Source organism: Tachyglossus aculeatus, chromosome 7, assembly GCF_015852505.1.
Source record: "Tachyglossus aculeatus isolate mTacAcu1 chromosome 7, mTacAcu1.pri, whole genome shotgun sequence".
Lineage (NCBI taxonomy): Eukaryota > Metazoa > Chordata > Mammalia > Monotremata > Tachyglossidae > Tachyglossus > Tachyglossus aculeatus.
In genome coordinates this window covers 22,842,571-22,868,334 of record NC_052072.1, presented here as the reverse complement: position 1 = coordinate 22,868,334, position 25,764 = coordinate 22,842,571, and the positions used below count along the sequence as shown (strand labels likewise).

General features: G+C 48.7%; 1 protein-coding gene across 2 annotated transcripts in view; it reads right to left on the bottom strand.

Moving 5' to 3' along the window:
* Positions 1-883: 883 nt before the first annotated feature.
* The window catches only part of CD34 (CD34 molecule), a 44,116-nt gene continuing 19,235 nt past the window's right edge, over positions 884-25,764 (bottom strand). For both annotated transcript variants that reach the window (XM_038749809.1, XM_038749810.1), the window contains exons 5-8: positions 19,776-19,932; positions 18,675-18,727; positions 8,147-8,311; positions 884-2,332 (exon numbers count right to left, since the gene is read on the bottom strand). In XM_038749809.1, coding sequence (XP_038605737.1) covers positions 2,153-2,332; positions 8,147-8,311; positions 18,675-18,727; positions 19,776-19,932 — 555 coding nt within the window. In that variant the 3' untranslated portion in view covers positions 884-2,152. The remainder of the gene's footprint in view (positions 2,333-8,146; positions 8,312-18,674; positions 18,728-19,775; positions 19,933-25,764) is intronic.

The following is a 25,764-nucleotide window of genomic DNA, read 5'->3' as shown; positions in this document are numbered from 1 at the left end:
GCTTGGAGCCGCAGGGGCAGCCAGGGGTGGGTGACTCGGGGTGTTTTGGGGGTCGCTTGAGTTTAGCAGGGCCAGGTGAGGGGAATCAGAGCGCTTGGGCCTTGGAGTTTCCAAGAGAAGGGCTGCGGCAGGGCGGATAGGGGTTGGAGGGGATGGCCTGGCTCTGGTCAGATAAGGAGGGAAGAATTGGGCCTTTGTTTGACCCAAGCAGCCAGGCTGGCCGGGGTTTATTCACTCGGACAAAGTTTCCTGCAGCAGCAAGTGCAGCCGCATCCGGTTGGGCTCTGGCCCAAGCCCTGCCCTCCCCGTTTCTGGAGGGTGGGGGACTGGGGGTTTAGGGACTGGGAGCGGGCTGGGGGATGGAATGGGGAAGGGAGCTGAGGGTACGGGGGGCTGCAGGATGGGGCTGGGGGCCAAAAGTCCTTAGAGGGTGTTTGCCCAGCCCAGCTGACACTGCTCCAACTGGGCAGGGGCGGGATTCCCAGAGATGTTCTTGGACAGAGGCTGTGAGGTCCAGGGCTCCAGGCCACCTTCCCCTGGGGACCACTTCTAGGGCAGGGATGAGACCGTGGATGCCGGTACCAAGTGACCACTGACTGCCGACAGAGTGACAGGATGTGGGCTGCCAGCCTCCTCCCCCCTCCCTCCTCCCTCTTTCCCTGACCTTCCCCTCCCTGGCCTCTCTTCTCTTCCCATAGTCAGCTCCCTCGTGGCTTGTGGCTCGTGGCTCATCTTTGGTTCCTGCGGTTCAGGGCGGGCCCCGGCTGTGCGGCCTGCTGGCTATGAGCGAGAGGCTCCCGGGTGCCACTCTGCCCCTCCCTCTGACCCAGCACCCTCCCTTCCCACCCCCAGCCCTTCAAACTGTTGGGGAGGCAGCAACACACCTGTTTTACTGTCATTTTAATTACAATATTTACAGAAATATTTTCAGAAATAAAACAACAAAAAAACTCAAATACTCCTCCTATTCAGAAAAGTTGTGTTTCCAAGGGTTGCTGGCACTGAAACCGGGCTCTAACTGGTCAGGGGACTCTCCTCGGCACTGAAGGCCCCTAGAGCCGGGGGCAGGAGCACCGGTGGATGGGTGAAGCCCTGGGACTTTCTGGCAGGGCAGCTGGGTTTGAGGATGGGGCAGACTGGGCTGGATGACCTGGACCTCAGAAGGTTTGTAAATTCTCCTTGAGGGCAGCCTGGCACTGGAATGGAGATGCAGGAACAGAAGATGGAGCCTCCAGCCCTTGCCCTCTCACAAGTGGTGTTTTGAGCATCTTAGAAGCTAAACTGAATTCCCCCAGACATACACAATTTACACTCATGCGCCCAATCATGAATGTACACTCACAAATGCATATTCACACATAAGTGCACATACATGCATGAAAATGCACACCTGCACCCACATATACACACATGCAGGAAGAGTGCAACCAGCCCACCCTGAATGATCTGCAAGTGCCCTCACCTCTCCAGGGAGGAGATTTGTTTGGAGAGCTGGCTGGGGCTGAAGAACCAAAGTTGGAGGAGGAGGAGCTGGTTTACTGCTCTGGGAAGGAGGAAAGATGTGGCCCAGAGGAGCAAGGGTTCTGGCTACATTGTACAGTGGAAGAGGAGATTTAAGTTCCTGAAAATCAAATCAAAGAAAGCAGAGAAAAGGGCAGGAGAGGGCAGGGAAGAGTGGGGAGGCTGGGAAGTTGAGCTCTGGGCTCACTCTTACTGGCCCTGGTCCACGAAAGTCAGAGAGCAGGGAAGAGGGCATGACTGAACACCGAGCACTGAAGGCGGAGTGGTCCAAAGTGGTCAGAGGCAGGGAGAGGGCTGGGGCAGGTGAGAGGAGACTGGGTTGGGTCCAGGGGGGCACTCCCCACCCCCATCCCCACCCCCATACTCCCAGTAGCTCCGGCAACTTGGGTTCTTCCCCCCCTGACCTCCCAATGAGTCCCAGGCAGGCCTACGTGTCTGGGAAGGTGGTTCCAGTTGGGATGGCACAGGTCAGGGGATGATCCAGACAACCGGAGAGGAGCAGCCAGAGGCAGGGAGGAGGAGGAGATGGGAAAGGGAGGAGGAGGCAGGAGGGGGTAGGGTTAACTAAGGAATCAGGGGGGCTGGATGGAGGATGGAGGCTCTCTGGAAGGCCGGCCCCCTCCCGTCCCCGTCACAGTGGAGTATCGGCCACGTGTGGCCGCGTCGAGTGGCCGTTGCTGGATGAGGCCTGGCCCGTGCCGTTCTCCCGGACCCCTCGGTTCAGGCTCGGCTTGTCCTGGGGCTCAGGGGAGGCCCCCCCGCCTGGGCTGTAGCCCTGGTTTCCACTCTCAGTGACATAGGGGTCTTCGTTCTAGATGGGGCATAAATAAAGGCAGCATTAGCGGGGATGGCCAAGGAAGTGGGGCGGGGGGAGGTCAGCCCGGATCCTGTGCTGTGGGGGGGTAGGGAGGGTGGGATTGGGAGGCACTCCCATCCAGATTCGTGGCCTCCATCTTCCTGGAGACAGATCAGGGCTCCAGCTCCTGGGAACAGAAAGGACAGAGGAGAGAGGCACCAAAACTGTGTCATCGAGATTCTGCTCGGAGGAAAGGTGTGGGAGGGAGATGGGAATGGTGGCTGACCCTGGGTAAAGTTGGAAAGGGTGTCAGCCTCAGCACAGTGGTCCTGAGTGGCCTCAGTTTACTCCCAAACCCTTTCCCCTAGGAATTTTTTTAATATGAGTAAATCCCATTGGATAATTATTCCTTGGTGTTCCCTGTCCCCCTCCTCCAAAGGGCACACTTGTCCTCCCAATGTCTGTGAAAAGGTGGGAGGGGCAGATGGGGGAAACTGAGGCCAAGAGAGACTAAGTGATTTGCCCAAATTAAACACAGAATGTCCCCTGCTGAGGCAAGCCCCCTGACTTTCATCCAAACCTTTATTCCCTTAATTTCCATCCCTCTTCCTGCTTCACCTTAGGGAATTGGGGTGGGGATGGTCCAGGGGGAGAATCAGCAGATAGAGAACTCCCCAGTTCTCAGTGAATAGCAGGGTCAGTCCTTGCTTGGGGGATAACCACCAGGACCCCTTAAACCTGTGAAGCACTGTGGCATAGTAGAAAGAGCACGGGTCTGGGTATCAGAGGATCTGAGTTCTAATCCCAGCTATGATATTTGCTTGCTGTGTGATGTTGGGCAAGTCTCTTCATTTCCCTATTCTTTAAAATAGGGATTCAATACCTGTTCTTCCTTCCCCTTAGACTATGAACCCCATATGGGACAGGGACTGTAACTAACCTGAATGTCTTGTATTTATCATAGGGCTTAATGCAGAGCTTGGGTCATAGTAAGCTCTTACCAAATACCACAGTTGTTATAATTGATGGAAATACCTCAGAGATGGGCAAGTTACCTAGCGTTTCTTTTACTCGCCACCATCTCAGCTGCTGTGCTCCTTTGTCAGCCTATAGTCAATCGTATTTATTGTTTACTGTGTGCAGAGCACTGTACTAAGCCCTCCCAGAGAGTATGATATAACAAATACATTCCCTGCTCACAAAGAGCTTACAGTCAAGAGGGGGAGACAGACAATGACACCCATAAGTAGAAGTGCAGGGGTTGGCAGAGCAGAGGAAATAACCACACCAGGGAGCCATGCTACAAGACAGCTGTCTACCTACTCTAAGGCTTTGTAGGTAGATCCCAAATACCACAGAGCTCAGGGTCCACACAGAGCAGTCTTTCTTGGGATGAACTCATGCTGTTGGCAGGCTGGCAGGACCCATCTACACCATGGACATTTGCCCTCTAGGTAACCTCCACTTACCCCAGAGTTCATAGGCAGAGTTGAACAGGCAGTTTATTGTACCATCCCTTAAGCACTTACTCTGTACTAAAAGCTGGGATACAAACAAGATAATCAGGTGGAACATAGTTCCTATCCCACATGGGGCTCCCAGTCTAAGCTGGAGGGAGAACAGGTATTGAATCCTCACATTTAAAGGTGAGAAAACTGAGGCCTGGAGAAGTTCAGTGACTCACCCAAGGTCACACAGCAGGCATATGTCTTCCACTTGTCTGCTGTATGACCTTGTATTTCTAGGTGAGGATGGGGGATGGGGATTGGCCCCAACCTCTGTCTGAGCCAGGGAAGACCCTCATAGGAACCATCCCTAACCAGGACAGAGAGATCCAGGTGGATAGAGGCAGCAGGGTGAATGTCAGGGGCCAGTGATGTCATGGTGTCCCTTGGAGGCAGGTAGCCAGAGACAGGAGTTTAGCTCACACAGGAGGGTAGGGGGAGGGGGAACGGGAAACACGAGACGTCTTTTCTCTCCACCCTCCACTCCAAATCTGTAGGCCCAGATCTTCACCACTGTTGGTGGATAGAAACATCTCTTCTGATTCCCTCTCAGCACAGATTAGAGACCCTTGGCAGGAGGCCCATTCAACTTCCTTTAATCATAATCTTCCTTCAGGCCAGTATTATCCCATCTATTTTAAACCCCTTGAATCCTTCCAATTTCCTGGTGAGACTTCTTCCCCATGGCTTTCACATATGCTCATGTCTCCACTACCCTAAAAAAACTGTCCCTTGACCCCCCAACTCCCAACAGTTATGGCCCCAGCTCCCTCCCATCAATTCCTCTCCACACCCCTTGACAGAGTTGTCTGCACCGTCTGTCTTAAATTCCTCTCCTCCAATTCTCTCCTTGACCCTCTCCTATCTGGCTTTGCTCCACAGAAACTGACCTGTCAAAGGTCACAGATGATCCTCTTCTTTCCAAATCCAATGGCCTCTACTCCATCTTAAGCCTCCTCGACCTCACAGCTACCTTCAATACTGTCAACCACCCACTTCTTCTGGAAACATTATTCAACCTTGGCTTCACTAGCACTGTCCTCTCCTGGTTCTTCTCCTATCTCTCTGATGGCTCCTTCTCAGTCTCTTTTACAGGCTCCTCCTCTGTCTTCTACCTTCTGACATTGCTGGTCCCTCAAGGCTCAGTTCTGGGTCCCCTTCTATTCTCCATCTACACCCACTTTCTTGGTGAACTCATTCACTCCCATGGTGTCAACCTCCCTCTTTACACAGATGATTCCCAGATTCCCCTCTCCAGCCCTGACCTCACTCCTTCTCTGCAGTTTCACATTCTGTCCTGCCTTCAGGACATCTCTACCTGGATGTCCCGCCGACACCTCAAACTAAACATGCCCAAAACAGAACTCATTATCTTCCCACCCAAACCCTGTCCTCCCGCTGTCTTTACTATCACTGTAGACAATATCACTATGCTCCCTAGCTCACAAGCCTGTAACCTTGGCATTGTCATCGTCTGATCTGTCTCATACAATGCGCAAATTCAATTTGTCACCAAGTCCTGTCAGTTCTACCTTACTAACATTGCTAAAATCTTCCCCTTACACTCCATCCAAATGGCTGCTACTAGAAGCAGTGTGGCTCAGCGGAAAGAGCACGGCCTTGGGAGTCAGAGGTCATGGGTTCAAATCCCAGCTCTGCCACTTGTCAGCTGTGTGACTTTGGGCAAGTCACTTAACTTCTCTGTACCTCAGTTCCCTCATCTGTAAAATGGGGGTGAAGACTGAGAGCCCCACGTGGGACAACATGATCACCTTGTAACCTCCCCAGTGCTTAGAACAGTGCTTTGCGCATAGTAAGCACTTAATAAATACCACCATTATTATTATTATCCCATTTTGACTTGACTATTGCAGCTGTCTTAATAATAACAATAACAGTGGTATTTGTTAAGCGCTTACTATGTGTGAAGTACTGTTCTAAGCACTGGGGGGATACAAGGTGATCAGGTTGTCCCACGTGGGGCTCACAGTCTTAATCCCCATTTTATAGATAAGGTAACTGAGGCACAGAGAAGTTAAGTGACTTGCCCAAGGTCACACAGCTGACAAGTAGCTGAGCCGGGACCCCTCTCCCTCCCCTGTTTTTCCCCTCTGCAGTCCACACTTCACTCTGCTGCCAGGATCATTTTTCTAAAAAAAAAAGTTCTGTCCATATCTCCCCACTCTTCAGGAACTTCCAACGGTTGCCCATCCACCTCCACATCAAACAGAAACTAAGGTTTAAAGCAGTCAATCAGCTGTTCCCCTCCTATCTTACGTCCCTGATCTCCTACTACAGCCCAGCCCACACACTTTGCTCCTCTAGCACCCCAATTCACTCATTCATTCAATCACATTTATTGAGCACTTACTGTGTGCAGAGTACTGTACTAAGCGTTTGGGATAGTACAATCTTGTCTACTCGCCACCGACCCCTTTCCCATGTTCTCCCTCTGGCCTGGAACACCCTCCCCATTCCATGTATGCCAGACCAATAATAATAATAATGATGGCATTTCTTAAGTGCTTATTGTGTGCAAAGCACTGTTCTAAGCGCTGGGGAGGCTACAAGGTGATCAGGTTGTCCCCTGCAGGGCTCACAGTCTTAATACCCATTTTACAGATGAGGGAACTGAGGCCCAGAGAAGTTAAGTGACTTGCCCAAAGTCACACAGTTGACAATTGTTGGAGATGGGATTTGAACCCATGACCTCAGACTCCAAAGACCGTGCTCTTTCCACTGAGCCACACTGCTTCTCTACTATACTATCCCCATCTTCAAAGCTTATTAAGGTCACATCTCCTCCAAGTGGGCTTCCCTGATTAAGCTCTCTTTCTCCCCAACTCCCTCTCTTCTGTTGTCTATGTACCTAAATCCATTCCCTCTAGGTATTTGATATTTACCCCACCTTTGGCCCCACAGCCTTATGTATGGATCCATAAATTATTTATATTACTATCTGTCTCCCCCTCTAGACTGTAAGTTCACTGTGGGAGGAGGAACTTGTCTACCAGTTCTATTGTATTGTACATTATTAAGCATTTAATAGTACTCAGTATATAGGTGCTCGGTAGCACTGATTGATGATAATAGGTTATTTGGGTGTGAGTGGTGGGGGTGGGGGTGGGGGGAGCTAGGGCAGAGGGCAGAGAGGGCAGATCAACACCAAAAATGGCATTCCTGGCCCACCCTGAGGAGGCAAGCTCAGAGCCCCTTCAAAGTCTTAACGAAAGCACATCTCCAAGAGGCCTTCCTTGACTATGCCACCTTTTCCTTTCCTTCAACTCCCCTCTGCAATGCCCTGGCTTGCTCCCTTTATTCATCCCCCTTCCCAGCCCCACAGCACTTTTGTACATACTTGTAATTTATTTATTTATATTAATAGCCTTCCCCCCCATCTAGACCATAAGCTTGTTGTGGGCAGGGAATGTGTCTGTTATATTGCTGTATCGTACTCTCCCAAGAGCTTAGTACAGTGCTCTGCACGCAGTAAGTGCTCAATAAATATGATTGAACAAATGAATGAATGAATGAATGAAGCCCAGCTGGATGCGGTGGGAAGGGGCCCAGAGTCTATCTGGGGAACAGGAGGGGACCGATTCTGGATCACTGTGGTCTGGACAGTACTCCCAGGGTAGACTGAACCTCTGCAGGCTGGGAGAAAGATAGAAAGGAGCAGGCTAAGGGCTGGTGAGAGCCTAGAAATCTGTCACAGATGGTCCCCTCACTGCTAACTGGAGCGGTCTGAACCCTGCTGGCTCTTCAGCCTGGGCCAAGCTGCCTTCCTCATAATCCCAGACAGTTGACGGCTCACCCCCAGCCCCGTCGTCTCCCCAAGAAGGTCTTAAAATCAAAACGCTCAGTGCTCTGGTCTGCTCGCCTTATACTCCCTGGGAGGGACAGATCATGGCAAGGCCGAGAGCAACTTGATTCATTGCTGTCCTTAAGGATCTCCTGGTTTGATCCCTCCCTGCAGCAGCATTGCTGGGCCAGGAATCTGCTCTCTCTCTCCCTCTCCCTCACCTCCTCTGCCACTCTCTCCCTCTCCATCACTCCTTCCCCTCTCCCCTTCTCTCTATCACTCCTTCTCCGGCTCTCCCCATCCCTCCTTCTTCCCCTCTGCCCCTCCCTCTTTCCATCACTCCATCTCCCCCTCTCCAACACTCTTCCCCTCTTCCCCTCTCCATCTCCCGCTTCCCCTCTCTCCCTCAGAGAGGGGCTCTGCCAACAGCCCACACTGACGAGCCTCTCTCCCTCTCCCCATCTTCCCCTCTTCTCTCCCTCTCAGTGTTAAGTTGGAGCTCTGCCAGCAGCTGTTACTCACCAGCCTCTCTCCTGCAGGGCTCCAGCTCTTTCGGTTCATGAGGAAATAGCCGGCCGTGCCCAGGATGGCAAGCAGGAGGCCGGAGATCACCACAGCAATCAGCGTCTTCCGGGACTGATTCTGGTGGTGGTGGAGGCTTTCCTCTTTGAAGGAGCGGATTCCAATCTGGGAGCAACAAGCACACAAACAATAGCAAGTCACATCAGGGAAATGCACACAAACAACAGCACATCATACCAGGGAAACTCGGGGTTTGGGGGAGAGGAAAGAGGGGGCATCTGCTCTCCCTCTCCTCTTCTCCCCCACTCTGCTTCTAACCCTAACACTAGTTCTAACCCTAACCTGATATCAGCCAATCTCCTGTCTTTATTGCCCCCTCTAGAATGTGCCTTCAGGACATTTCCACCTGGATGCCCGAGGCCACCTAAAGCTCAACATGTCCAAGACTGAGCTCCTTATCTTCCCTTATTCATTCATTCACTCATTCAATCGTATTTATTGAGCGCTTACTGTATGCAGAGCACTGTACTAAGCATTTGGGAAGTACAAGTTGGCAACATATAGAGATGGTCCCTACCCAACAACGGGCTCACAGTCTAGAAGGGGGAGACAGACAACAAAACAAAACATGTGGACAGGTGTCAAGTCATCAGAATAAATAGAAGTTAAGCTAGATGCACATCATTAACAAAATAAATAGAATAGTAAATATGTACAAGTAAAATAGAGTAATAAATCTGTACAAACATATATACAAGTGCTTTGGGGAGGGGAAGGAGGTAGGGCGGGGGGATGGGGAGGAGGAGAGAAAAAAGGGGGCTCAGTCTGGGAAGGCCTCCTGGAGGAGGTGAGCTCTCAGTAGGGCTTTGAAGGGAGGAAGAGAGCTAGCTTGGCGGATGTGTGGAGGGAGGGCATTCCAGGCCAGGGGGAGATCCTCTCCCTGACTTTCCCATCACTGGATGGCACTACCATCCTTCCCGTCTCACAAGCCCGCAACCTTGAGGTCATCCTTGACTCCACTCTCATTCACCCCTCACATCCAATCCATTACCAAAACCTGTCGGCTTCACCTTCGCAACATCACCAAGACCCACCCTTTCCTCTCCATCCAAACCGCTACCTTGTCGGTTCAATTTCTCATCCTATCCCGATTGGATTACTTCATCGGCCTCTTTTCTGATCTCCCAGCCTCCTGTCTCTCCCCGATTCAGTCTATTCTTCACTCTGCTGCCCAGATTATCTTTGTACAGAAATGCTCTGGGCATGTCACTCCCCTCCTCAAAAATCTCCAGTGGTTGCCTATTAACCTTCGCATGAAGCACAAACTCCTCACTCTCAGCTTCAGAGCTCTCCATCACCTCGCCCCCTCTTACCTTACCTCCCTTCTCTCCTTCTACAGCCCAGCCTGCACACTCCGCTCCTCTGCCACTAACCTGGCCCACGTCTTCCCCCTGGCCTGGAATGCCCTCCTTCCACACATCTGCCAAACTAGCTCTCTTCCCCCCTTCAAAGCCCTACTGAGAGCTCCCTCCTCCAGGAGGCCTTCCCAGACTGGGCCCCCCTTTTTCCTCTGCTCTTCCACCCCTCCCCATCGCCCCCACTCCCTCCCTCTGCCCTACCCCCATCCCCTCCCCACAGCACTCGTGTATATTTGTATATATTTATTACTCTACTTTATTAATGATGTATATTTAGCTATAATTCTATGTATCTATTCTTATGGTATTGACACCTGTCTAATTGTTTTGTTTTGTTGTCTGTCTCCCCCATCTAGATTGCGAGCCCATTGTTGGGTAGGGACCACCTCTGCATTTTGCTGATTTGTACTCCCCAAGTGCTTAGTACAGTGCTCTGTACACAGTAAGCACTCAATAAATACGATTGAATGAATGAATGAATCAGCTCCTGGTAGACAGGGAATGTATCTACCACCCCTGTGTAGTGTACTCTCCCAAGCACTAAGTACAGTGCTCTGCCCAGAGTCAGTGCTCAATGTGCCTTTACTCCCCTCCCTCTGGTTTCTCCTCCTCTGTCCCCTACGCCAGCACCCTTCTTCATCCCCCTCCCCACAGGCCAGCCCCCCTCAACCCCTAGTGAGTTCCCAACCAACCCCTCCCCACCCCTCTCCCCTGCCTCATCCCTTTCATCCTGTCCCAGAGCCACCCTTCATCCCTCTTTCCACACACTGGCCCCCATCAGCTCATCCCCATTCAACCCCTTCCTACCCCTCATCCCATACTCACCCCCCACACCCTCCCATTGCCTCAGCCAAATAAGGTCTGTGGCACCCCCGTTCTATTATGGGAAAGCTTTCCTTCATTTTTGACCTGTTCCTGTTCCGGTCATTCCTCCTCCTCGCCATCACAGCACAGTCTCCCCTGCTGCTCTCTTCAGAGGGGGCCTCTTCTTCTCCCACTCCCCCAGACTCACTGGGTAAGGAGGAGCTGTCGGCTTCCTTCTCACGTCCCAATGCTGCTTTCGTACCGTTCCACCTCCCCTATGCCTTTCTTTCCCTTCATTTGAAGCCCATATCATCCACCTCTACCACCCACTCCATATTCTACTAATGGTCATTTACTGACCCCCCCCAGGTGCCACCTCCAACTTCTTTAACCATTTTGATCCCATTCTCACATTCCTTCTTTTTCCTTGCCAACATTTATCCTTGGGGACTTCAATATCCACATAGATGTGGATGATGACCCTTCCTCTGCCCACCTTTGATCATTCCTCAAATCCACTGACCTCCTGCTCCACCCCACCTCAACCACTCACCAACTTGGACACAAGCTAGATCTCATCATTTCTAGCCGCTGCACAATTTCTACCCTCACCAACTCTGAAATCCCTCTGACCACAACCTCCTCACCTGCCTTCTCTCCCACACACCTCCTCTCCATAAATCTATACTGTTCCCCTACAGAAACATCCGATCTTTTGACCCCATACAATTTTCCTCAAGTCATCATGCCCCTTTTAACCTCCATATCCAAACTACCTTCCCTTAGTGAGCAAATTGAGGCTCTCAACACCATACTCGCTACTGAACTCAACTCCCTCCCTCCCCTATCCTTTTGGTGATCTTGTACCATTAACCCACAACCCTGGATCACCTCTAAAGTCCACCTCCTTTGCCCCTGTGCATGAGCCACAGAGCACTGCTGGCAGAAATCTAGATATCAGACTGATTTCATCCACTTCAGATTTGTCCTTGCATGCTTTAATTCTGTCTGACAAAACTATTTCACCACCCCTATTGACACGCATGCACATTGCTCTTACCAGTTGTTCCATTTATTTAACTCCCTCCTCAGGTCCTCTGCCCCCCACCTCCCACATCCCGTGCCACCAGTGACCTGGCCACCTACTTCATCAACAAAATTGACACTATCAGGAGTGATCTCCCGAAAAATCTCCCCTGCCCCTCTCCAGTCCCTCCTTTCTCCTGCCCCTTCTTCAACTCTCCTATCTTTCCCAGCACTATCTCTAGAAGAAATCTCATGGCTTTTCTCAAAATCCACTCCTTCCACCTGTGCATCCAACCTCATTCCTTTGCACCTCATCAAAACACTGCTTCTTCCCCACTGCTTTTAAACATGTCCATATCTCCTCTATCCTAAAAAAACCCCTCCTTGACCCCACATCTCCCTCCAGTTATCACTCCATCTCCCTCCTACCATTCCTCTCCAAAATCCTTCAGTGAGCTATCTACACCCACTGCCTCAATTTCTTCTCCACCAATTCTCTCCTTAACCCCCTCCAATCTGGCTTCCATCCCCTTCACTCCACAGAAATCACCCTCTCAAAGGTTGCCAACGATCTCCTCCTCACCAAATTCAACAGCCTCTACTCCATCCTAATCCTTCTCTACATCTCAGCTGCTTTTAACACTGTTGACTACTCCGTTCTGGAAACATTATTCATTCATTTAATCGTATTTATTGAGCCGTTTACTGTGTGCAGAGCACTATACTAAGCGCATGGGAATTACAAATCAGCAGCATGTAGAGACGGTCCCTACCCAACAACGGGCTCACAGTCTAGAAGGGGGAAACAGACAACAAAACAAAACAAGTATACAGGTGTCAATACCATCAAAATAAATAGAATTATAGCTATATACACATTAATAAAATAGAGTAATAGATATGTACAAATATGCACAAGTGCTGTGGGGAGGGGACAATCACACATTTGCTGTCCAAGGCTGAAGCCAATCTGTAGGTGGTGTGAGGGTCCTGGAAATCAAGCCCCCATCAGCTCTGGACTCCCCCCAAGATGCACAAACACTTTTGATGTTGGGCCTCCCTGTAGCAGAGCTGGGGTGCCCAGTACGGCCTCCACCAGCCCAGCCCAGCTCTGACTCTTGATCAAATTACGCCCACCAATTGCTACTCCCCATTTCTGGAGGAAAGCTCGAGGCACAAGCAGCAGTGGGCTGGGGGTTTCATCCCCCAGGACCCACCTCCGGCATCTCGGACGAGATGCTGCTCAGCTAGCAGGGACTCATTCATTCATTCTTTCAATTGTATTTATTGAGTGCTTATTGTGTGCAGGGCACTGTAGCCAGCCAAGCCCAGAAGCTCCCAGGGAAACCCCAATGCCCGTGGCCCCCCATGAGGCAAGGGAAGCGGCTCGGACAGCAGCAGGAGAGAAGGGGCTCTGTCAGCCTCGACCCCGGCAGCCGGGAACCCGGAGCCCCGGACAGTGAGGAAGGGCCAGAGGGACCCTGGGACTGACCCCGAATCAGCAGATGGGGAGATCACAGCTCCATCTACAACATGGCATCTGGGCAGGACTGGTCCCGACCTGATGGCTGAAGGTTTGAGTGAATCACAGGGGAACGATCCCAGAGCATGTCACAGGAAGATGCTGACCGAACACCCTCCCCCACTCACAGTAGAAACACTGGGGGAACGAAAGGGATTCCCACTGAGAGGAGCTCAGGGAACATTTTTTATCTCCGTGCCGCTCACGGGGAGTCGTGGCTCTCTCCACGTGGCCCCAGGGGCCAGAGAACCCAACAGCATTGCTCAAGAGCGCTCTGTGAAAAGGTCTGAGGGAACCACTGGGGAGGCCCAAGGGAAAATAATAACAATAATAATAATAATAATAATGATGGCATTTTTTAAGCTCTTACAGCTTCACTGACACTGTCCCCTCCTGGTTCTCTTCCTATCTCTGGTTGCTCATTCTCAGTCTCTTTCACGGACTCCTCCTCTGCTTCTCATCTCCAAACTGTGGGTGTCCCTCAAGGTTCAGTTCTGGGTCCCTTTTTTTTCTCCATCTATACCCACTCCTTAGGAAAACTCATTCACTCACATGGCTTCAACAATCACATCTATGCTGATAGCACCTAAATCTCTCTCCCTCTCTGCAGTCTCCATTTCCCCCTGCCTTCAAGGCATCTCTACTTGGATGTCCTCCTATCAACTCAAACTTGATATGGCTAAAACTGAATTTCTTATCTTCCTACCCAAACCCTGTCCTCCAGCTCATTTTCCCATTACTGTTGACGGCACCACCACTCTTTCTGTCTCACAAGCCCTTAACCTTGGCGTTATCCTTGACTCCTCTCTCTTGTCCCACCCACCCATTCAAGCCATCATGAAGTCCTGTCAGTTCTACCTTCACAACATCGCCGAAATTCGCCCCTTCCTCTCCATCCAAACTGCTACCACATTAATGCATGCACTTATCCTATCTTGCCTGGATTACTGTATCAGCCTCTTTGCTGACCTCCCTGCCTCCTGTCTCTCCCCACTCCTGTCCATACTCCATTCTGCTTCCTGAATCATTTTCATTCAAAAACATTCAGACCGTGTTGCCACACTCCTCAAGAAACTCCAGTGGTTGCCCATCCACCTCCGCGTCAGTCAAAAGCTCCTCACCATTTGCTTTAAAGCACTTAATCACCTTGCCCTCTCCTGCCTCACCTCACTAATCTCCTACTACAACCCTAGAGAACATGGCTCACTGGAGAGAGCCCAGGCTTTGGAGTCAGAGGTCATGGGTTCAAATTCTGGCTCTGCCACTTGTCAGCTGTGTGACTTTGGGCAAGTCATTTAACTTCTCTGTGCCTCAGTTACCTCATCTGGAAAATGGGGATTAAGTCTGTGAGCCCCACGTGGGACAACTTGATTTCCTTGTTTTTACCCCAGCACTTAGAACAGTGCTTTGCACATAGTAAGTGCTTAATAAATGCCATCATTATTAAACCCAACCCACACACTCCACTCTTCTAATGCTAATCTTCTCACTGTACCTTGATCTCATCTATTTCGCCACCGACCTCTCGCCCATATCCTACTTCTGGCTTGGAATGCCCTCCCTCCTCATGTCAGACAGATAAATGCTCTCCCCCACTCAAAGCCTTATTGAAGGCACATCTTCAAGAAGTCTTTCTTGACTAAGCCCTCCTCTCCTCTTCTCTCACTCCTTTCTGCGTCATTCTTATTTGCTCCTTCATTCATCCACACTCTCATCCCCACAGTACATATGCATAGATCTGTTATTTATTTATTTTACTGTCTGTCTCCCCCCCTAGACTGTGAGCTCATTGTGGGCAGGAGTGTGTCTGTTATTATATTGTCCTCTCCCAAGCACTTAGTACAGTGCCTTGCAAGCTGTGAGTGCTCAATAAATATGATTGAATGATTGAATGAATGAATAAATACCATTGATTGATTTCCTCTTCTCACCCTTCCTGGACCTGTGTCTTCTACAAATCAGCCCACAGACTTTGCTCCTCTAATGTCAACCTACTCACTGTACCTTGATCTTGTCTACTTTGCTGCCAGCATGTCGTCCACATTGTTATTATTATTACTATTATTATTATAGTATTTGTTAAGCACTTACGATGAGCAAGCACTGTACTGAGCACTGGGGTAGTTACAAGATAATCAGGTTGGACACAGTCCCTGTTCCACATGGAGCTCACATCCTCCCTATGGCTTGGAATGCCCTCCCCCTTCATATCTGAGAGACGATCACTCTCCCCACCTTCAAAGACTTCTTAAAATCACATCTCCTCCTAGAGGCCTTCCCCGACTAAGCCCCCATTTCCTCTTCTCCCCCCCACCCCCCTTGCACGTGGATCTGTACCCTTCCTTCATTCACTTATCCTAAACCCCACCACACTTATGTCCATATTTGTAATGTATTTTAATGCCTGTCTCCCCCTCTGGACTGTAAGCTCCTTGTGGGAAGGGAACATATCTTCCAACTCTGTTGTACTATATTCTCCCAAGTGCTTTGTACAGTGCTCTGTATACAGTCAACACTTCAGAAATACCATTGATTGAATGACTGATTGCCTGGAAATGAGCAGAGTTGGGCTGAGAGTGGTGATAAAGGAAATCTATAAAGGGGCTGGAGAGGCAATGGGAGGGGAATTAGAGGCAGAGTTCATGGAGATTCTTCTCCAAGCAACCCAGTGTTCACCCTCTCCCAGCATCAAGCTCCTCAAATTCTCACTGAACCTGGGAAGGCTTGGAAACATGGCTACCAACTCCATTCATTCATTCATTCATTCATTCAATCATATTTATTGAGCACTTACTGTGTGCAGAGCACTGTACTAAGCATTTGGGAGAGTACAATGCAATAATAGATACATTCCCTGCCCACAGTGAACTTACAGTCTGGAGGGGGGAAGACAGACATCAATACAAATACATAAATTGTATTATTCTCTTCCAAGTGCGTAGTACAGTACTCAGCACACAGTAAACTCAATAAATATGATTGATTGATCCTCTTGACAGATTTCCTCAGACTCTCTCACTAATTCCTCCTGTCCAGTTGTTTTGTCCCTAGGAAAATGCCTTGCTCAAATAGGTAAACTGAGTCCTATGGGTTAAAAATCTTCACATGCACTTCACAATGTGCTGCACCCCTTGCTACTTATTCAATCAAATAGATCAATTGATAGTATTGAGTATGCGCCTGCTGTATGTAAAGTACTGTATTTAGCACTCATAAGACTGTAACAGGTGCAGCAGCTGTTCTCAAGGAACCTCCAATCTAGTTGGGCAGACTGACACTAAAAGAAATTACAGATAGGAGGAAGTAATAATAATAATAATAATAATAATAATAATAATAATAATAATGAGTATGATAATTGTTAAGTGCTTACTATGTGCCATGGCCTAGTGCGTGGAGCACAGGTCTAGGAGTCAGAAGGAACTGGATTCTAATTCCAGCTCCGCCAATTGTCAGCTATGCGACCTTGGGGAAGTCACTTTTCTGTGCCTCAGTTACCTCATCTGTCAAATGGGGAGGAAGACTGTGATCCCTATGTGGGATAGGGACTGTGTCCAACCCAATTTGCTTGTATTTATCCCAGCACTTAGCACAATGCCTGGCATATAATACTTAACAAATACTGTTATTATTATTATTATTATTAATAATAATAATAATAATAGCATATGCAAGATATGGGCATAAGTGCTACATGGTCAGGGCAAGGGGAGTTGTGACTGAAGTGCTCATGAGGGAGTTGGGATATTAGAAATAAATCAGGGAAGTGCTCCTGGAGGAGATACAATTTCAGAAGGAAATTTACTCTCTTGGTTGTACTCACTGGCTCAGTGGAAACACCTCTGGGAAGGACAAAAAGTGTGAGTGATATTAGGCAAACCACTAGCAATATCTTCAATTCCAAAATAACAATAGTAGTAATAATAATAATAATGATAATTTTGACATTTATCAAATACTATGTGCCAAGCACTGTACTAAGCACTGGAGTAGATACAAGATAACCAGGTCAGCCAGTCCCTGGTCCACATGGAGTTCACTGTCTAGTGGCTACCAATCAATCTGCGCATCAGGCAGAAACTCCTCACCCTCAGCTTCAAGGCTCTCCATCACCTCGCCCCCTCCTACCTCACCTCCCTTCTCTCCTTCTACAGCCCAGCCCACACCCTCCGCTCCTCTGCCACTAATCTCCTCACCGTGCCTCGCTCTCGCCTGTCCCACCGTCGACCCCCAGCCCACGTCATCCCCCTGGCCTGGAATGCCCTCCCTCAACACATCTACCAAGCTAGCTCTCTTCCTCCCTTCAAGGCCCTACTGAGAGCTCACTTCCTCCAGGAGGCTTTCCCAGACTGAGCCCCCTCCTTCCTCTCCCCCTCCTTCCTCTCCCCCTCATCTCCCTCTCCATCCCCACCGTCATACCTCCTTCCCTTCCCCACAGCACCTGTATATATGTTTGTACATATTTATTACTCTATTTATTTATTTTACTTGTACATATCTATTCTGTTTATTTTATTTTGTTAATATGTTTGGTTTTGTTCTCTGTCTCCCCCTTCTAGACTGTGAGCCCACTGTCGGGTAGGGACTGTCCCTAGATGTTGCCAACTTGTACTTCTCAAGTGCTTAGTACAGTGCTCTGCACACAGTAAGCGCTCAATAAATATGACTGATTGATTGATTGATTGCTAGGAGAGAGGAGAGATATTGCAGCCCCATTTTGCAGATGAAGAAATAGAGGTCTAGAGAAGTGAAGTGACTTGTCCAAGTCACACAGTAGGTGGCAGAGTTGGAATTAGAATCTAGATCCTCTGACTCATAGGCCCATACTCGAACTTTCAAGTAGGTTCTTAGTCCTGAGACCAACAATTGGACTTCCAGACAAAGACTCATCTGTTGTTCCTGAAAGGTTTCTTCACCATCATATCAGTTGATGCTTTTCTAACTCTGTGCATCTCTGGGCATTTTAGAACATATGTGTACTGACTGTTTCAGACTCTAAACTCCCTCAGGCTGGCATGAAGTTGTGTAATTCTTATCTATGGACCTCTGGAGGCTGGAGAATCTCCAGGGTCCTAAGTACTCTCCAGTGTTGTTCTCTCCTCCTCCCCTCCCCATTGCCTCCCTCCCTCTGCCCTACCTCCTTTCCCCTCCCCACAGCACTTGTATATATTTGTACATATTTATTACTCTATTTATTTTACTTGTACATATTTACTACTCTATTTTGTTAATGATGAGCATATAGCTCTAATTCTATTTATTCTGACTGTTTTGACACCTGTTTACATGTTTTGTCTTGTTATCTGTCTCCTTCTAGACAGTGAGCCCGTTGTTGGGTAGGGACCGTCTTTATATGTTGCTGACCTGTACTTTCCAAGCGCTTAGTACAGTGCTCAGCACACAGTGACTGAGTGAATGAATATAGTACTTAGTGATTGACTGTAGGCGGCGGACATCTGTTCCCTCTCTAGGCAGCTGGATACTGCCTGGCCTTCGTGTCCCAGGCTCCTGGCTCTTTCCCTCCGACATTCCCCCAATTCTCTTTGTTCCCTCCCTTCCTGTCTCCATGGAAGGACCAGTCCAAGACAGAGAGGGGCAGAAGGTTTTGGATCTTCTCCTTCTCCCCCACCCCCTAACACACACACACACACACACACACACACACACACACACACACACGCACACACACACACACACACACACACATATGTATGTATGTATATCCCCTTCCCACATTTGAGCCAACTGAGGTCTTTACCTTTTCCAGGTCAGATGTGTGGTTCTTCATGACTTGGAGAATGTTGGAAAGTTCTGCAAAATTGAGGAAGCAAGGTTTATGAACCCAAGTGGCTTGTCATCCAGCTCTCCCTTCCCCATGCCTCTCCCACCTTGCTCCAGGTCATTCTTTGGTACTGACCTACCACTCCACTTCTGGAAGGGTTTCTGGTCCCAGCCTGTCCTCTCTCAGTTGGAAACTCTAGACTGTAAGCTCATTATGGGTAGGGAATATGTCTATTATATTGTATTTTCCCAACCACTTATTACAGTGCTCTGCACACAGTAATCGCTCAATAAATAGACCGAATGATACTCCCCAGTGGCCAACGGATGCCTGCTCCCTGGAGACAGTCAAGGGGAACTTTCCAATGTACAACCCAGTGTCCCCTGCTTCACTAACTGTTCCCCAGCTCCCAAACTCAGAACACAGATACCTCCTTTTTATATCTGACAATTACTCTCCCCCGTTCAAAGCCTTACTGAAGGCCCATCTCCTCCAAGAGGCCTTCCCTGACTAAGCTCTCCTTTCCTCTTCTCCCACTCCCTTCTGTGTTGCCCTGACTTGCTCCCCTTTTTCGTCCCCACTCCCAGCCCCACAGCACTTATGTAAATATCTGAAATTTATTTATATTAATGTCTGCCTCCCCCTCTGTACTGTAAGTTCATTGTGGGCAGGAAATGTGTCTGTTGTATTATTATTGGGTATTCTCCCAAGTGTTTAGTACAGTGCTCTGCACACAGTAAGCACTCAATAAATATGATTGACTGATTTGGAATGTATTGAGGGGAGGGGCTTTCCTAGGGGAGGGTAAGGTGGGAGTGGCTGTTGGGCTTTGAAGGACTGACTGGAGAGGGGTCTTTAAAGTACTGCTCAGAAGCAATCAGATCTCGCTGTAGGTCTGGGGTGGCAAGACATGGAATCTGGTCCCAAAAGCCATGGACTGCTACCTCTGTGGAATTGGAGTCTGGGGCTCCACCCTTTCCTCTTCCGTTCAGCCGCCTGCTGAGGCTCCTGGCCCCCCGCGGTCTCCATGGGCTACCTCATTCACATTCCCCAACCCTGGAAGAGAGGGTCACTCACGGTCACTGCTGGCTGGGACCAAGAACATGCACTGGGGCTTCACTTCAGAGTGGACTACAGTCAGGTGGCAGTCACGAGCCTCACCAGATGGCTTGCCTGACTTCATCTCGCAAATTATCTTGGTCAGGTTGACGCCTATGGCCTTTTTAAAGTCCTCCTGGGAAGCAAAGAAATAATAATGATATTTGTTAAGCATTGGCTATATGCCAAACACTATACTAAGCGCTGGGATAGATACAATACAATCAGATTATGATTCTTATTATAGTTTTAAAATGCTTACTATGTGTCAACCACTGTCCTAAGTGCTGGAGTAGGTACAAGTTAATTAGGTTGGACAAAATCCCTGCCCCACAAGGAGCCCACAGTCTAAGCGGGAGGAAGGATAGGTATTGAATCCCCATTTAAAGAGGAGGAAAGTAAGACCTTGGGAAGTGACCTGTCCAAGGTCTCCCAGTCAGCAAGTGGCAGAACCGGGATTATTATTATTAATATTATTAACATAATATGTAATAATATAATAAGTGACATTATATTATAAAAAGTGTCATCAATAGGCAAATGCATCATTAATAATATATATTATTATAATATATAATTAGTAATAATAATGGTATTTGTTAAATACTCACAATGTGCCAAGCAGTGTTCTAAGTACAGGGGTAGATATAAGGTTATCAGGTTGTCCCACGTGGGGCTCACAGCCTTAGTCCCCATTTTACAGTTGAGGTTACTGAGGCACAGAGAAGTTAAGTGACTTGCCCAAAGTCACACAGCTGACAAGTGGCAGAGCTGGAATTCGAACCCATGATCTCTGACTCCCAAGCCCGTGCTTTCTCCACTAGGGTATGCTGCTTCTCAAAAGGGAGATGCAGGAAATCAAATTTCTGTGGGTGGCACAACATTACATAAGGGGCACCCTTTTGCTTGGAGTAATGACTTTGATCTGGGGGCATGGGGGGAAAAATCACATTACTATCCTTCAAAAGTGGCAGAGCCAGGATTAGAACCTAGGAGTCCGAAGGACCTGGGTTCTAATCCCAGCTCTGCCACTTGTCTGCTGTGTGACCTTGGGCAACTCACTTCACTTCTTTGTGCCTCAGTTACCTCACCTGTTAAATGGGAATTTAAGAGTGCGAGCCCCATGAGGAACATGGACTGTTTCCAATCTGAGTACCTTGCACATACCCAGCATTTAGTACAGTGCCTGGCACATAGTAAGCGCTTAAAAAATACTAGAAAAAAGGTCATTCTTCTTTTTTCAAGCTTTCAGTCCCAGAAAATGGCTTTCACTTATAGAAGCAGAACTCTAGGCTGCATTTATCCAATTCCTCCTAAGCTCAGAATTCTCAGGTTCATGAATAAGAGCTGAGAGGACCCCAGTTCCTTTTCTCTTCACTCCCCAAACCTGCTAAAACAATTCCTCCCTAGTTTTTTTTATCCTTACCTGCCAGTAGACTGCTTCTTTATGGCCTTTATTAAGCTTACTTTCATTTTCTGTTTATAGATGTTCTGACTTCAGATTTTTCCAGTGGGAGAGAAAGTTGGAGGGAGGAGAGAGGAAAGAGAGGGAAGAGAGGAAAGAGGCTGAGCCAGAGATGTCATAAGCTAGTCTGTAAGCTCCTGATGGGCAGGGAATGTATCAACCAACACTGCTGTATTTCACTCTCCCAAGTGCTTAGTACAGTGCTCTACTCACAGTAAGTGCTCAATAAATACTACTGATTGATTGATTGAGAGTGCTTAGTGAAGTGCACACAGTAAGCACTCAGAAAATACCCATTGATTAATTGACTGAGAGAAAACAGTGACTTACACACCTGCCCTGAAGAATCAAAGCCCTCATTTTGGGCACGGGACATGTCTACCAACTCTGTTGGGTATTGTGCTCTCCAAAGCACTCTGCACACAGTAAGTGCTCAACAGTATGGTGTAGTGGATAGATAGCATGAGCCTGGAAGTCAGAAGGTCATGGGTTCTAATCCTGACTCTGCCACTTATCTGCAGTTACCTCATCTGTACAATGGAGATTGAGACTGAGTACCACGTGAGACAGGAGCTATGCCCAACATGATTTGCTTGTATCTACACCAGTACAGTGCCTGGCACATAGTAGGTGCTTAACAAATACCGTAATTATGAGTATTAATAAATACCACTGATTGATTTTAAAACTGATTTTAAAAAATACCCAGGCCGCTGGAAGGGTTTGGTTTGGCAGTGTTCCCTCTTCCCCATCCTCTTCCCCCTCCCGGCCTTTACCTTGAGCAGTTTATTTGAATGTTTCTGTTCTGAGTCCAGTTCCTTGACAGCCAACCGCCCCTTCTTTCCCACTCAGGAAAGAAACAGAAGCCAGGGCCCCTCCTCTCTCTGGACGGGGGAGGAGGAAATACCAAAGAAGCCTTGACAACCTTCCTGTTTGGGAAAAGTTGTAGGGGTTTTGGAAGGCTGGGGATCGGTGCTGGGGAGGGAACAGAGCTTTGTGTCCATTTCCCCCTTTGGGAGAAAGAAGGCCTCCTGGGGCATCAGGCTGGAAAGAAGAATCCCATCTTCCCCCTGATCTGGATGAAGCCTAGGGCTCATCGCTCCAGTGGAGGGGTGGCCCCTGGGAAGGTAATAATAATAATAATTATTATTAATAATGGTGATACTACTAATAATAATAATTGTGGTATGTGATAAGCACTTACAATGTGCACAGTCCTAAGTGCTGGGGTAGACATGGGGGTCACAGTCTAAGTAGGAGGGAGCACAGGTACTAAATCCCCATTTTACAAATGAGCAACCTGAGGCACAGAGAAGTGAAGTGACTTGACAAGGTCATACAGCAGTCACAGGGCGGAGCTGGGATTGGGACTGAGGTCCTCTGACTCCCAGGCCTGTGTTCTTTCCACTAGACCATGAAGGTAAAGGCCAGCTATGCTCTTCGGCTCGCTCTTCTATCCTGTGGATAGTGGTTTCCACTAGTGGTACTGAGGGGAATTTATTAAGTGTCTATTAGGTGCAATGCACTGTACTAAGCACTTGAGAAAATACAACAGAAGCACATGACCCATTGCCTGCTTACAAGGAGCTTCCCCTCCAATAAAGATATTTACAAGTAGGCATAGCAGGTGTCCATGTTGGGGAATCAACAAACATTGTAATTAAACGAGAGCAGTTAAGGGGACCCCAGAAAGGCAGCAGCAACAGTTAAGAGGATCCCAGAAAGGCTCTCATACTTTTCAATTTCCTTCGTTTGTAGCCTTTGACCACAACCTTTTTAGTAGTAAAATTTTTCCCAACAGTCTTTTCTACCATCCAGTTTGTTGAGACCAAAGCTACACTGCAATACTAATTTGTTTGGCTCCACCGAAAAGGACACTTTGGTTTTTATTGAACGATCTTCTACATTATGATGGGTTTTTATGAGCGTGGGAGGCTGATTCTACTTCACTTCAGTACAAGCTAGCAATGACCTTCCAGAAACCATGCGGATAATGGGAGGTTGATTCTAATTCAATTAATTCCAAGCTGACAATGACCTTCCAGGAACAGCGTGGGTAAACCCTCCCGGATCACAGTGAGAGTGATGGGCTGGGTGAGTATCGATGTCAATCATCAATAATTACTGAGTGGATACTGGAGAGCGAACAAAAGGTGTTTGGGGAGTGTACAAAAGAGTAGAAAATGTAGTCCCTGGGAGGAGTTAAAATTATCATGAAGGAAAAAGGTGACATCAATAGGCAAATGCATCATTAATAAGAATGAGCAGTTACAGACAAGTACATACATGACTTCTTCTAGACTGCAAGCTCGTCCTCTAGTCTATAAGCTCAGTAAAGGCACATGTCTGTTAATTCTGTTTTACTCAACTGTCCCAAGCAGTGCTCTGCACATAGTAAGCACTCAATAAATACCATTGATCGATTAATTGATTCTTAAGAGATTGTTGAGGTGGCACGGTGGGGTGGCACAGAGGGGGGAAATCAGGGAATACCTCCTGGGGAGATGACCTTAGGAAGGCTTTGGAGGTGGCATGTTTTGGGGAAGCTGAGGAGGGAGGGCATTTCAGACCAGAGAAAAGGGTGAACAATGGGTTGAAAATGTACGAAACTGTTGAGTGTGCTCCTTGCTTCTCCATATAGGCGACAGGCCTGAGGCAATGCTGGGCAAACTGTCCTAGAGCTGTGGCTGTAAAACCCTCTTCCAGGCCAAGCCACGTTTTCTCTGGTGGCCTGGTGGCTAGAGTATGGGCCTGGGAGTCAGAAGGACCTGGGATCTAATCCCGGTTCCACCATTTGTCTGCTGTGTGACCTTGGGCAAGTTGCTTCACTTCTCTGTGCCACAGTTACCTCATCTGTAAAATGGGGATTAAGATTGTGAGCCCTTCGTGGGACAGGGACTGTATCCGTCCTGATTAACTTCTATCAACCCCAGCGCTTAGTACAGTGCCTGGCCCATAGTAATTGCTTAACAAATGCCATTAAAAAAAGGCATCCAGATATGACGGGAAAGAAGTGGGGAGGGAAAAAAGGACTCAGGGAAGAGGAAGAGGGGGGAGAGGGAGAGCAGGGTTCAGTTGAGAAGGGAGACCTCAGGACGGGAAGGTACCTGAATTCTCAACCTGCTAAGATTTCCCATGTGGTTTGGAAAAGTCAAGCCTCTTGCATGTTCTTAAAGGTAGGAACAACAGTCATGCTCTCTGTCTCTCCCATCCCGGGCATTGGCATGAGAAGCCAAGTTTCTACTTTCTGTTCTGCTGGAGCGGGAGGTCCCTTCCCTGCAGCCCCCCCCCAGCAACTCAAGGATTCCAAATTAGACCCCCCTCCCCAACCCCAGACAGAGGGCAGAGAGCAGAAATCCCTTCAGCCAACCCTGAGTTCCTTCTGCTGGCTCTCCTGGTCCTGCCAGAACCTCTAGACTGTAGGCTCACTGTGGGCAGGGAATGTGTCTGTTAGATTGTTGTATTGTAGGTCCCCAAGAACATAGTGGCTTAGTGGAAAGAGCAAGAGCTTGGGAGTCAGAGGACGTGGCTTCTAATCCCGGCTCTGCCACTTGTCTGCTGTGTGACCTTGGGCAAGCCACTTAACTTCTCCATGCCTCAGTGACCTCCTCTGTAAAATAAGGATGAAGACTGCGAGCCCCTTGGGGGACAACCTGATTACCTTGTATCACCCCCAGTACTTAGAACAGTGCTTGGCACACAATAAGCACTTAACAATTACTATTATTATTATTATTATCATAATACAGTGCTCTGCACACAGTAATGTTCAATAAGTACTATTGACTGACTGAGGGGCAGGCTCCCATGTTCTTCTCATGGAGAGCCAGGCCTGGAGCCTCTCCCGGGTCTAGACAGTGGCATCCGACACTTCTCTCATTGGCCTCTTTGAGCAGGTGGAGGCCGAACAAAGCGTCCCCGGGGACCCCTGCGGCCCGGCAGCTCTTGGTAAACATCCTCTCCTGGAGCGGGGAAAGACACTATAGGAGTACCAGGGGAGGAAGCCGATTGCAGCCCAGCCTGCTCTGCATTGTGACAGCTCCTCTGCGACCCCAGATTAGCATCCGCTGGCTGGCCAACCAACCTCCAGCTGCAGTTTGCTCTTAGGACAGGCACTGGGTGGGGAGAACCTGCATGGCCTAGTGGATAGGAAGCAGTGTGGCTCAGTGGAAAGAGCACGGGCTTTGGAGTCAGAGGTCATGAGTTCAAATCCCGACTTCGCCACTTGTCAGCTGTGTGACTTTGGGCAAATCACTTAACTTTTCTGTGCCTCAGTTACCTCATCTGTAAAATGGGGATTAAGACTGTGAGCCCCACGTGGGACAACCTGATCACCTTGTAACCTCCACAGTGCTTTGCACATAGTAAGCACTTAATAAATGCCATTATTATTATTATTATTATTATTATAGAGCACGGGCCTGGGAGTCAGAAGGACCTGGGTTCTCTTCCTGGCTCTGCCACTTGTCTGCTGTGTGACCTTGGGCAAGTCACTTTAATTCT